The following is a 13,554-nucleotide window of genomic DNA, read 5'->3' as shown; positions in this document are numbered from 1 at the left end:
ATGTGTATAAGAGACAGCACACACACACACACACACACACACATACATCCTCCACTTAGAAACATGCGCGAAACCTTCTTCTTCCTGACATCCTCGCCAATTAAGAGCCCTTGCTAACATTAAATAACACCAATGTTCAAATGAGTATAACTTTGCAAAAAAAAAATCGTAGAGACCTCAATGACTTCGCGTTTTTCTCGTCTCAAAAAGCTCTTTCAAACGAGCCCTCACTCGACCTCACATTTGCCATTAATTAAGATTTTCAACTTTCCTCCTCCCCTCCCCGGATGGTTGAAGTGGGTGTTTTTAAGGTTCAAATGATAGATTTCATAATGCCATTGTAACCCTATAAATTTCAATCCAATATCTCGAACCATTTAGAAATTATTTAGATGGCCCGGAACTTTTGACGATCTCTGTATAATAATTTATTATAATAATTTTTTTACTAATCCAATAGTTTCTGCAAAGGTGTACGTGAATCATCTTCAAAATTATCAAAAGAATTATTAATCTTTACTTTTTTCGTACTTTTTTTGTTCGTTAACTACCATTGTGAAGTCATTCGCGTTTTATGCTTCTATTATATACATAAATGCATGCACATATTTATTTTCGTATAGTTCATAAATAAAAAATTATTAAGAATTTTTTGAAAATTAATAATATTTAGATAGAAGAACAAATTTTGAAGATTTCACGAGACTTAAGACAATTAAATTAAATACTACTAATGCAATTGAACAATTTTTGGAGATATTCTACGTAGCAGCTTTTATAAAATCATTCCAATATAACAATGAATTAAATACCTAATTGGATTTAATAAGAAAGATTTTTAGGAATATCTACAGATAACTCATTTTATAATAAAATATTTACCCAACCGATATATTTAACTTAATGAATGAATTTTATGCGTGAATAAATAATCAAATTGAGATTAGGATTCTTCGAGTAACTAATCGATAATTTGTCTAAACTAAAAATGAATCACAGAGAATTTTATTACATCATGAATAAACAATTATTTTTTAGTAACATTTTATAGTAGGTAAAATAATAAATATAAGAAATGTGCAACACATATAAAAAATAAGTTATTGTATAGGCGAGGTACAGAATGAGATAGGAGAGGATATTCCATATTCTCGCCCTTAAGGCCGCATGCGGATAATATTTTCCGCTGTTACTTTCGACATTTTGTCGCGAGTCTTGATTGTCGCGCTGCCCAAATGTGGCGTAATTTCTATAATTACCAAAATAAAATATTGACGTTATGTTGTACTACATTATAATGAATATAATGCATGTAAATTATAATACATTATAACATAATATTCCTTAAACGTTTAGAAAATACATAAGCTCTAGAGTATAATTGAGTTTTTGAACATTCAAGTAGATGATATTGTGTGTGATAACAAAACAATAAAATAAAAATGATTACCGACCGACATTATGTAATGTCAGAAGTATATGATTCTGTGGTAGCGGGTCTGGATCAGTAACGTCTAAACCAGCAGCGAATATCTTATTTGCAGCAAGAGCTCTCACAAGTGCATCGGTATTGACAATTTCACTGCGAACTACGTTCACGAAAATGGGTGTTTTTCTCATCATATCAAATTTGCTATCGAAAAAATCTCGGGTTTCATCAGTTAGACGCGCCGAAATTACGAGATGGTCACTGTCTTCTAGCAGCGCATTCAGACATACATATATCGCTCCAAGCTTATTACCTAAATTATTGTTACTCATTTAAAAAAACTGTGTTGTATGTATGTACATGTATATGTTAAATATTTGTCTAGACAGTAAGCCTAAAAATCTATGCACTATTCTAGTACAAAAGAAATTTTTGCAATACATTCTATTGAAGAATTACATAATTATTCACATTCATTTTATTTATTATTTTAAATTTGTTTAATTAATGAACATAGTCTCTTGTGAGAATCTTTATGTTTATGATAAATATAATAAATAAAATTAATAAAAATTCCGATGTTTACTTTAATTGTCTATCTTGAATTATATATCTTATAAATGATGCATTATCGTAGAAAATATTCTAAACAAAAATTGTATTGTAGGAAAGAGATGAAATCAATTTTTAAAAAAGACAATTTTTCAAGATAAAATCATCGATTACTTCTTTAAATAGAATTATATGATTTTTTTTATTCATCTAATTATTCTGCTTATAAAAGCATTAGAATTATCAAAAAATTAAAAATTTATATATGAAATATTTAATAATACTTAATCACATTTTAAGATAAAGTATAAAATAATTTCAAATAGGGCCGGTATGTGTATACAACAAATAATGAGAGGAAAAAAAGCCAAATTCAGTCAAGATTAGATGTTGATTGCCCAATAATATTCTTAATTAATTTTTAAATCTAAATTTCAGCTGCAAAGCATTAAATATATTGCAATGAATTGATAATATTTTTCGCAATAAGTTCTTTACAATATTTGAGGTGCTTATAGCATCATCATCGAATTGACGATCAATTTAATTTGTAATAATATTTCAACTTTATGATTGCATTTTTAAAGATCGACAGTAATCGGCGCGCAGTTTATAAAAATTGAAATTTAAAGATTTAAAAATAAGGAATGTTATTGAGCAATCAACACGTACCTAGCTTCAGTCGAATTTGCCTTTTTTATTTATTGTTATTTATTATAAAATATAAAATATTTTGTAAAACTTTATTTTTTTAGTAACTGTACTAAAAAATTATGCAATTTGCAATATATAACTATATATCTTTTTTGCCTAAACTATATGTGTTTTCTTTACACCAATTGATTCATCTCATTCTATGCATATCTTATTTTATGCATATAAATATTAAAGTACCGTTACAAAAAAATAATTTACAAAATATTTTTTATTTTATATATTTTATATTAAAATGTGACAGAATAAAGTATACAATATATCTCATAAACTATTAATTTTTTGATAATCTTTACTTCAGTACTTTCATATTATGTAAAAGAATCATATAATTTCATTTAACAAAATGCACAAAACTTTTATAACTATAAAATTAATTTTTTCGAAAACTGATTTTATCATTATTTGTCCTCCTTCAGACCGTACAACTTTTGTCTAAAACATTTTTTACATTAATGCGTCATTTACAAAATTTAAGATGGCCAATTAAAATAAAACTGTATATTACACACTGTATATTAATCCCTATTTTATAATTAAATTTTTCATAGATATTATAAAATAGAAAATATAAAAAATAGAATATAAATATATCGCATCCTTGCTTCAGAAATCTTGTCACAACTCAAAAAAATTAAATTTTAAACTTAATTATTAGACATCAAAGCTTGTCAAGAATAAATCCACTATATTGAAATAAGACCTGTACCGCGCGTATAGTTTGCGTGTGGCTAGATATTGTAAAAAATTATTACACACCAACATCTGTGTTGGCTTGTATAGGTCTTATTTCACAAAAGTTATTAATTTTTATTTCTACACACATACTACATAAAGGTAATATATTTAAAATCTAGAAATTTATTTAATTATTTCTACACACATACTACGTAAAGGTAATATATTTAAAATCTAGAAAATACCTACAGTACTTTAACTCTTTTATTGTCTTCTTTATTCTGCGACGATATTATTTCTTTTCTTTTTTTTCTAATATTAACTTTTTAATTGGAATAGAGTCTTTTTTTAACCGTAAAATTTCTTTTATTGGTGTAATTTTGGATCGTGGTTGTGTCTTTTCCAATTCAAAACAGTCAAAATGAAGACTACATACTCTTGCTATAAGTATTATATAAATATGATATTAACATAATCAGATGATAGAATTAATAAATATAAAAATTACTTTAACTTACCCAAATCAATTTTCATATCGGTTTCTTTTATTTGATTTATTTTGACAGACATTAAGCCACTGTTCACGAAGAGCATTATTTTTGGGAAAAGTAAAATATTTTACTTGTTCCTTATTAGTATTATTACGCGTAGTAGTGTTATTGGTACAATTTTTTATACAACACATACAGGCATTGTTTCTCTAAATAAAGTAAAATATGTAATATACAATTAAAGTACGTTTGCGGGAACATACCTTTACGAGAGTATACTTTTTTGCGAGAGCATTATACTTTTGCGAAAAAAAAAAATATATATATAATATATATAAGAACATTGAAATACTTATTGATTATCAATTTTAAGTACAATATTTACCTTGGTGAAAATAAAAATCGGAGTGTAAGTCGAACGTATAAGGAGAAAGTGACAGAAAGAAACGTAAACAAAACTTTTTATAGGAGGCGAAAATTGGAACAGCGAAATGTAAAGGAATTAGCGTTAACGCCTTCTAGAAGTTTCATTTACACTTCTGTCACTCTCTCTTTACGTTCGACTTACGCTCAAATTTTTATTTAATTAATTTAAATTTAAATTTTATTTTAATATTATTTTTTAATGATATTAAAATAAAATTAAAAAAATTAAATTAATTAAATTAAATTAAATTAAATTTCCTTCAATTGATTGAGGGATAGTTGCGGGATCTTCTAATACCTTTGCGGGTATATATTCTTTGCAGAAATATATATTACATATATACACATATATTTGACATAAAATTATTATATAAATTTTAAATATAAATTATAATTATTATATAAATTTAAATTTGTAAAATTATAATATAATTTTACATTAATAGATATTTTCTTTACTTGTTCTCTTTAAAATAGCAGATTACTTTTTTTCTTGTTATTTTCTTTTTCACTCACGATTCGATGAGCTGACACAATCAATTTAAATCTAACCGCGTGTCATGCAGTCAGCCATATTGATTTTTGCATTTTGGACAGGATTCTGATTGGTTAACCAAATTGGCTACTGCGCATCTCTCAAGTTGGTTTCTTTTTACATCATGAGGACTGGAGCTAGTATCGCTTCCATTTCTCATTACAGCACATACAGCTTACAGCACGTCAGTTTGAATTTCTTATGCCGCATGATTAGGTTTCATCTAGCTAGGGTATGTATTTGATTTCTAAACTTATATAAAGTAGATTTTCTTTTATCCGATTTCGCTTTAATTGGTTAGTATCTTTAATGAAATATGTTAGCAAATATGACATTATGATAGGAAATTGTTTCACATTGGATAACGCTGTTATAACTTAAAAGAAAATTTAAATTACAAAATACAGTAATTACTGATTTTTTATGCAAGTAAATACGCAATAAACATTAAATGTATATATTTATATAATGTATATAATTATAAATGTATATATAACATTAAATAGTATATATACTTCTTTTGTTTAATTTACAATCTATCCAATAGTATTTTACACGAGTTTTCGGATTAATCGGCAAAATTAAAAAATTCGTTTATCTGGCAGAGGAACCAATTCCATATAGGTTAATAGGCGATCTATTATAAATATTCACAAATTTGTGACTGTATAAATGACTTACATTTATGAACAGAGATATGAACATGATTCATATAATGCGCTAAGTGGGAACAATGTGTAGAGAAACACAAGAATGAGAGAAACGAAAATGCACATCTTTTTCCAAGAGCAAGAAAAATAATCGCTTTTTCTTTCTTTTCATCAAAATAATCGTAGAATAGGAAACAAAAGACTATATCATTCTTTTTTAAATTAATATCTTTGTATTTTCGACAGAAGCACAGTTTATGTGAATCTCACTCACATGAAATATGGATTAATCCATAATTCGAGTGATTAGACTCGTTCGACTATTGAGGTTATGAAACACATAAACATCGTTGATGTAATCGCTAAGTTTGTAACAGTAGGTATGCATTTTTTTACGTGTGTTGTGCATGTGTTCTTTCACGTGATGAGATAGGCAGGACATAAACTTGGATTTTACATTAAAATGTATCATTTTATGAAATTTTTTTTCGTTGAAATTTTTCACCTATACAAGTTATAGGTATAAAACATTTACTATTCAGCATTTCATGAAATTATTAAATATTAGGTTATTGGATTTTAACGTAAAAAAAAAAAGATAATTACGGTATTGTTGCTGAGAAAATTTTTTTTCCTTCCTGTAACACATTTGATATGTATATATTTTTTTAAATATCAATAATAAGAAGAAAAAATGTAACCTATGAAATACAATATGATGATATAATTTATTGATTTAGAAAGTTATACTTATTATTGTACATGTGTTTAGAAATAATAACGAAAATATTGATTGCTCTTTCATATGTAGATGATATTCTATCATGAAAAATGTCCAGGAAGCCAAATGTATTTTCTTTCATAATTTATTTTTTTTGTCATAAATCATGTTATTTTACATTAAAATATATACAATGTTTTGTAGTAAAAAAAAAGGAAACTTTGAGAGAAAACGTGTTTGGCTTCTTGGGAGCTTTTTATGAAGTCGAGTGTCTTTTACATATAAATGATGTAGCAATTAATATGTTAGAAATATGTAAACAGAGGTTAATTGTGTGTAATTTTTCAGCGAGGACATAATGTAACAGTGAATCATTTCTTTATTTTGTTAATTGGCAGTCATCAAGCATATATGTGAGATTCACTGTATTATATTGCATCCTTGCTGGAAAACGTATTACTGTTATCACTGTATTATTACAGAATTCACTTAGATTCACTTTTACAATTAGATTCACTTGCCTACTAGGTTCTGTTGCTTATATTTAATTTTTTATAGATTGTATAATAATATATTTTATCAATTATAAATGCATTATTAATTATGTAAATAATTTTTTACATTTGTTGCAGAGATTATACAATATATCATCTTGATAAATTAATAGAAAAATGAAGTGGATATCAAATGTGAATAAACGATCGATATTACCGATTTTACTCGGCATATCTCTAACAACTTTTGGACTGTCAATGGCCATATTGTTATACAGTATGTTTGAAAAGGTAAAGATTTGCATTTTTGGCACAAAATTTCTTTATATGTTGCGTTTTCTTAATTACAAATCTGTTTGTGAAGTTTAATGAAGTTTATTTGTTCCTTAAATACAAGATTATTTATTAATATTATATTGCAGGATGATAATAATGATAGAAAGAAATATAGTCAGACAGCGACATCCAAACGCAAAGAAATTTGTGTGCAATTTGGAATACCTGAGAAGTATGTATCTGCTGTTATCGGTAAAGGTGGTACTGTGATAAAGAATATAGAAGAATTAACTAACACTCACATCAAAATGGAAAAGGCGAACATTTCTTCAGAACGCGTCTGTTATTTATGGTCTGATAACAAAGACAACATTTGCTCAGCACAGAATATGATACAGAGTATAATAAACAATGTACCTGACTCTGTAACCTATGAATTGTTCGTGCCTTTCGATGTTTCTAGAAAAGTTTTGAAAAAAAGGTATGACGGGCGTGAATTTGCACATTTAATTCAAAAAACTCATGGCACAAAAATCATAATTGAGAATGATGCTCATAAAACTGAAAGTACGTTTTCAACACTTTATATCAAATTTGTAACAGTAGTATTTCTGCTCAAGAATTAGTACTTATAATAAATATTAATTCTTTCAGCTGGAGTGAAAAGAAGGATAATACTAAAGGGTACTTCTGATCAAATAGCGGCCGCCATTATTGAAATAGAAGACAAAATTCAGAATGAAGTCGAAGCTGAAACTCAGTTAAAGTTACAAGTTGCGAGAATGAAATCCACATCTTCTGATAATAATGATGTTATTAACACAAATGATCATCCTGATGTTGAGACATTTGAGTTATTAGTGCCACGTGATACTTGCGGAAGAATCATAGGAAAAAATGGATGGATTATACAAGAAATGGAAAAATCCTCTGGTGCAAAAATCACAATTGAAAATAATAGACGCGAAGGTATGCATTATTTTAACATTTTTTTTAAGATGCGTTTCAATTTATATGAAATTTTTGTTTCATCTTTAACTACATTAGGATATACAATTCATTTTTGTTGGATCTATGTTAATTCTGCTAAAATATTATAGCAATTGCAATAATTTTTTTTACAGATAATAAAAGTAAAGTAACAATACTTGGGACTGCTAAACAAATAGAACTAGCCGTTATGCAGATAGAAAATAAAGTTAAAGAAGCAGGAGAATTAAATTACGAGAGTACAATGAATATAAAAAGAATATCTGACTCTCTGTGTAACAATAATAGTAGCACGTCTAACAATGTTTCGAAACTTTCAAAAATTGCATTTAAAGAAGGTATGTAAAGCAAAACAACTTGTATTCGTGAAATATTTAATTTTTTGTAAATTTTATAAATTATAAAAGTCTATTAATCTGTTCGATTCTTGTATACCGTATTACAATTGAATTTTTATTTTAATAGCTGATTTAATGGAAGTGTATGTATCTGCGATGAAAACGCCAAGCCGTTTTTGGATTCAAGTAGTTGGTCCTGCAAACATCGATTTACAAAACTTAATACACGATATGACGGAATATTACGATGAAGAGGAAAATCGCAAGCTTCATACCTTAAAAAAAGTAAGTGGAGAAAAATGTCGGTTACCTTTATTGTAACAAGATATTTAAAATAATATAAATGTAGACAAGAGATAGAGAATTGTGTACACATACAATATTATCGTTAATAATATACAGTAATAATAAGAAAATGGACCGATATAACACAAAAAAGCGAAAGAAGCTAAATTCGGAAGGCCTAATAATATTTCTACATGAATTTATGTATATGATAGTTTATGCAATCTATCTGCCGATTTGTCAGGTTTTGAATTACAATTTTAAATTGAAGCTGGAACAGTAATATCAAATTAAATTGATAATAAATTTTATAATAATGACGCTAATAAGCATCCTACTAACTTTTTTATAAAGAATTTATTGAGAAAGATATTATTCCAGTTGTTGATTATAAATTTATGATGTTGCTGTTCCACTTCAGTTTATCACAGGTTTGTTTCAAAACCGATAATCAGCGCGCGATTTACATGAACTGAAAAATGTATATAAATTCAAGTAGAAATATTAGGCATTAGATCCATTTTGACTGTTTTCGTCTATTTGTATTAATATATAGTTTAATTATCTGTAACCGCTTGTTGATTCTAGGTAACCGTAGGCCAAATGGTAGCAGCTAAATTTAAATATGACAATAAGTGGTATCGTGCCGAAGTTATATTTGTACATTCCGATGCGGAATTTTCTGGATGTGAAGTCTTCTTTGTGGATTATGGAGATATAGAGATCGTTCCTATAGAAGATGTATTAGAACTTCGTACAGACATGTTGAGTTTACGACTACAGGCTGTAGAATGCTCGCTGGCAAATGTGAAGCCACGGTAAATCAATATCTCCCTGATCAATGGATTATCAATCATCTTCAATGAAACATATTGTTATTTTATAGAGAAAGCGAATGGAGCTCCGAAGCTAACGACCATTTCGCCGAACTTGTTCATTTAGCAAAATGGAAACCGCTTGCTGCTAAAATTAGAGGCTACAAGGAACGTCCGGTAGGTTACGGAGGATTTCGTCGTCAAAATTCATTGCTTCCATGTATCGAATTATACGACAAGGATAACGATGAGGTGAGATGAAAGAGATAAAAAAATTTCTAAATTTCTTAAACTTTAAATTCTCGATATTTTTATGCTGTATAAATAGTTTTTGGTTTTATAAATGCTTAAATTTTTGCAAAACATTAAGTCATAGATGTGCGATTTTATTGAGATTTTATAATATTCTTTTTAATATTTTGATGGCTTTAAAGTTAATTTATTATCTTAATTATAATGGTAAAAAAGAAAATGATTAAAAACGAAAACAAGTGGAAACAAGATATTGCATTATAAAGTTATAATATTTTAATATCTAATACATAATTAGTAGAAGATTACGTTTTGATTGTACTTACAATTAGTCTTCATCAGTTTTATAACAAGAGTTTCAATAAATTCGGCAAGTAACACAAAGATAGATTTATTTGTGAGAAGATCAAGGATTTTTTCATAAGTTTTAATCTAGATTTTTTATTTTTATCTTAAATTAATTTTTTATAATTATTATCATCTCTTTTAAATCTTTATTTCTGTTTTTTTTTCTTTTTAATTTGTCTAAATTGTCTCATCCTTCTTTGTTCTCGTTTACCAATTTAAGAACAAGATTCTCGTTTTGAACCGACAAATATATTATTACTATATTTTATAACTTGAGAGCAATATTTTCTTTTATTACGTGATATTATTTGCATATTTATTAAGACGAAGCTGAAATACAGGTCTATTTTACCGATAAAATATGACTATTTTCAAATCCATTTTTTAAATTGATTTCACAGAATTATAAATCCTTTTCCAGAATTAAAGTTTACGTAACATTTTTTTACTATTTTTTTAGAATAGAATTTAAATATCTTTACAATTAAAAATCTTTTTTTATGAACGATTTTTGTGTAATTATTAAGTTTTTATATCGAATAATTGCTTTAAATGCTGTACCACAAATATCAAAATTTTACTAAATTTTATTACCGCGAATAAAAAAATGCAGATCTTTTAAAATTTATGTATGCTTTGCATTTATGAATTTTAAGAGAACAAGAGTTGTTATTTATGTTACGAATGATGTACTCACACTGTTGCATATGTTATGCATAGACTTAATTTTAATGATACATCTTAGAAAGTTGTAGCATATAATATATATAATAATTTTATTTGAAAAAAAGATGTATTAAGGTATTCAAATTCTCTAAAAGAAAAAATAGAATCGCATTGCGATCGCAATCCATCGCTTGCCATTAGAATATTGTATACGTGTTTGTTTAAAAATTTTTTAAATGCTTTTTGTTACAGTATATTAATATTGGGGACAGTTTGATACAATTGAGAATGGCTGAAATCGAAAACGAGGTCAGTTCGACAGTGAATTCCACGTTGCCTTATGATAAGTGCGATTCTTCATTTGTCCCATTCTTATCTGATTCTCGACTAAATGCGTTTCAATTGTGATGGAGCTAATATTAATCCGAAAAAATAATTGTGAATTTGCGACAAAGAAAGGTAATTTCTTTATATTAAACATTAAATTTCTAAGTAATTAGGAACATTAATTTCAGAATGAAGTATGTAAATGCATTGATTCTCCTTGAGATATGTTAAGCACAAAATCTAGGAGACAGGTACTTTTTTTATATGTGCGGAATCTGCTGTTTAAGAAGTGAAACATCTCTCTGAAGAAAATCGATTTTTCTTTTTCGGGGCGAATATCGTTAGAAATATAAAAGATAGACCAAAATTAAACAAAAGCTGTTTGAAGAGTATTTTCAAAATGTAAGGAAAAAAACCTTTAAATTTTTTGTTTAATAAAATCCCCCCACCATTTTAAGTTTTTTAAAAATTTTTCTAAATTATTTTTTTTGAATTAAATAATGTATAATAAATTTTCACAGAAAAAACTTTCTGTGGTGAAAGTATTTTGTTAAACAAAAAGTTTTTCTTTCTTTACAACTTGAAAGTATCTTCAAATCGTACAATTTTTGTAAAAAAATTGTTTTTTATCTTTTATACTTCTGTCGATATTTTCCTCGAAAAAGAAGAATTGTTTTTCTTCAAAGAGATGTTTTATTTCCTAAACATGAGATTAGACACGTATATAAAAAAACGTGTCTTAAATTTTTGTCACAGTATATTAATATTAGTGATAGTTTGATACAATTAGGAATGGCTGAAATCGAAAAAGAGTTCCGCGTTCGGCAGTTGAATTCCACGTTGCCTTATAAGTTCCTCCATTTGTCTCATATCTGTCTAATTCGTTTTACTTCAACTAAATACGTTTCAATTGTGATAAAGCCAATATTAATCTGAAAAAATAATTGTGAATTTGCGACAAAATATGTTTCAAGGAGAATCAAATCGGTTTCGAACGGTTAATTGTGACATTTCTCTTATAAGTTAACATTTATTTTTTGTCACATAAAAAAAATAATATGCCCTTTACACACAGAATTTAAATCTGAGATAATCGTGTATCAACACATATCATAGTTATATTATTTAAAAAGTGATAATTGACAATTTAATGTATATAAAATCACAGTCAATTTTCATTATTGAGAGAAATCTATTTTTCATGTTTTTATGCAACAATGCATTGCTAAAAACCTTGTTTGCCGTAGCCTTTGCACATACAGCTATTGACTTCACAATAGTGCTTTTATTTAGCAAACATAAATATAATTCTATAAGATGTTTAAAAAAATTATACATTATTATTGACAAACAATGAAAATCTTTAATATTTATGTATTAAAGAATCATTAGACAAAAATTGTGGAAGATAAAAAAAATTCTGATTGCACTTTTTAATTAGCGTAAAAATTATGTTATGTTAAACAGAATATCAATAATCCATGTGACAAAGAAAAATATGTTTAATGTAATTTGTTTCTAAGCCACCAAAAATTGCTTATATTTTGTATTTGATATTTTATATTATAATTCAGACATGATTGATATTGTTTATTTCACAATTTTTTAGGAATCTGAGCAACCAACGAAGAAATAAAAAATTCCGATCGAGGATCAAATGAACAAATCTCTAAGTAAAAAAACGGATATTAATATAGAACAATATGCAAATAATTTTGCATGGATTTGAATGGCAATTAACTTAAATAACATTACGGTTTTTTAAAATTAAGTAAACTAAAATCAAATATATTAAGTTCTGTTTTTTTTTTGCTTGGGAAATGTAGCAAGAGTTCCTATTAGTTTTTTATAAGCAGATTTTATATAATACTGCGATATTTCTTGTAGTGAGTATAAGGATATAACTTTTTTGTTACACTATTGGACATTTGTTTTGTTACACTATTGGATTTTGTTACACTACTTACAATATTGGAATCATAAATTCGTAAAATGATTGAACTCAGATTTCTTATTCTCTTATTTTATTTTGAAACACAAATAAGTATTGAAAGTTATGTTTTTAAGAATTGAGATATTAATATCCTATCTATGACAATACGTAATTTTTATATTTTCTTAAACTTTTTAACATATGAACAAAGTATGCGAAAATGATGAATAATTATTATAACATAATGAATAATAATTTTTATTGGATTTTTATTTTCTAAGCATATAAACAGATCAACAACAAAAAGGTCAAAATGTGAAACTAAATTGATCTTTCAATAGTATTAAGAGTTAATATGTTAATAATTATTAAATAAGTTTTACCAGCTCACACCGTCTAGTGATGAAAAGTAATAAAAAAAGAAAGATACTGATATAATTTTTATAATATAGTTAAGTTTCAAACTTAGAACGTAGAAAACGATCACAGGACGATTAACAGTGAGAAATGTATAACGAAAAAAAAAAAAAATAATTTTTGTCAATTTAAGAACGTAAATAAAAAATCTATTTTTGAAGAATTTATTGTTTAAATTATTAAATCATCATCAAATAGCTGGCAAGCAAGCCCGAGC

The 13,554-nt window shown here is 26.6% G+C and overlaps 1 protein-coding gene and 1 long non-coding RNA gene across 6 annotated transcripts; one reads left to right on the top strand and one right to left on the bottom strand.

Moving 5' to 3' along the window:
- Positions 1 to 960: 960 nt before the first annotated feature.
- LOC105456921 lies at positions 961 to 4,880 on the bottom strand. Its single transcript, XR_975299.1, has 5 exons — positions 4,750 to 4,880; positions 3,892 to 4,073; positions 3,623 to 3,814; positions 1,455 to 1,742; positions 961 to 1,249 (listed from the first exon to the last, which is right to left on the bottom strand). It is a non-coding gene; the product is annotated as an uncharacterized LOC105456921 (long non-coding RNA).
- A 57-nt stretch (positions 4,881 to 4,937) lies between these two features.
- On the top strand, positions 4,938 to 13,500 carry LOC105456922 (tudor and KH domain-containing protein-like). Of its 5 annotated transcripts, none has more exons than XM_011701305.1 (11): positions 4,938 to 5,057; positions 5,725 to 5,855; positions 6,829 to 6,981; positions 7,113 to 7,533; positions 7,621 to 7,935; positions 8,091 to 8,294; positions 8,422 to 8,579; positions 9,168 to 9,397; positions 9,466 to 9,646; positions 10,913 to 11,119; positions 12,597 to 13,500. In XM_011701305.1, exons 3-10 carry the CDS (start codon positions 6,868 to 6,870, stop codon positions 11,066 to 11,068), a joined length of 1,779 nt encoding a protein of 592 aa, XP_011699607.1. In that variant the 5' UTR covers positions 4,938 to 5,057; positions 5,725 to 5,855; positions 6,829 to 6,867; the 3' UTR covers positions 11,069 to 11,119; positions 12,597 to 13,500. The 5 variants fall into 5 exon arrangements, with proteins under 5 accessions (XP_011699607.1, XP_011699605.1, XP_011699604.1 ...); XM_011701303.1 differs by having other exon boundaries at positions 5,722 to 5,851; XM_011701302.1 differs by having other exon boundaries at positions 5,722 to 5,855.
- Positions 13,501 to 13,554: the final 54 nt, after the last annotated feature.

Source organism: Wasmannia auropunctata, unplaced genomic scaffold, assembly GCF_000956235.1.
Source record: "Wasmannia auropunctata unplaced genomic scaffold, wasmannia.A_1.0 LD335479.1, whole genome shotgun sequence".
Lineage (NCBI taxonomy): Eukaryota > Metazoa > Arthropoda > Insecta > Hymenoptera > Formicidae > Wasmannia > Wasmannia auropunctata.
The sequence above is the reverse complement of the archived record's forward strand: the minus strand, read 5'-3'. Positions and strand labels throughout refer to the sequence as shown.

Bases quoted from the DNA above. Each gene is read 5' to 3' on its own strand.
- LOC105456922 (XM_011701307.1), top strand. From the start codon at position 6,868: ATGAAGTGGATATCAAATGTGAATAAACGATCGATATTACCGATTTTA. The intron at 6,982-7,112 runs GTAAAGATTTGC...ATTATATTGCAG, and splicing joins TATACAGTATGTTTGAAAAG to GATGATAATAATGATAGAAA. The intron at 9,647-10,912 runs GTGAGATGAAAG...TTTTTGTTACAG, and splicing joins ACGACAAGGATAACGATGAG to TATATTAATATTGGGGACAG.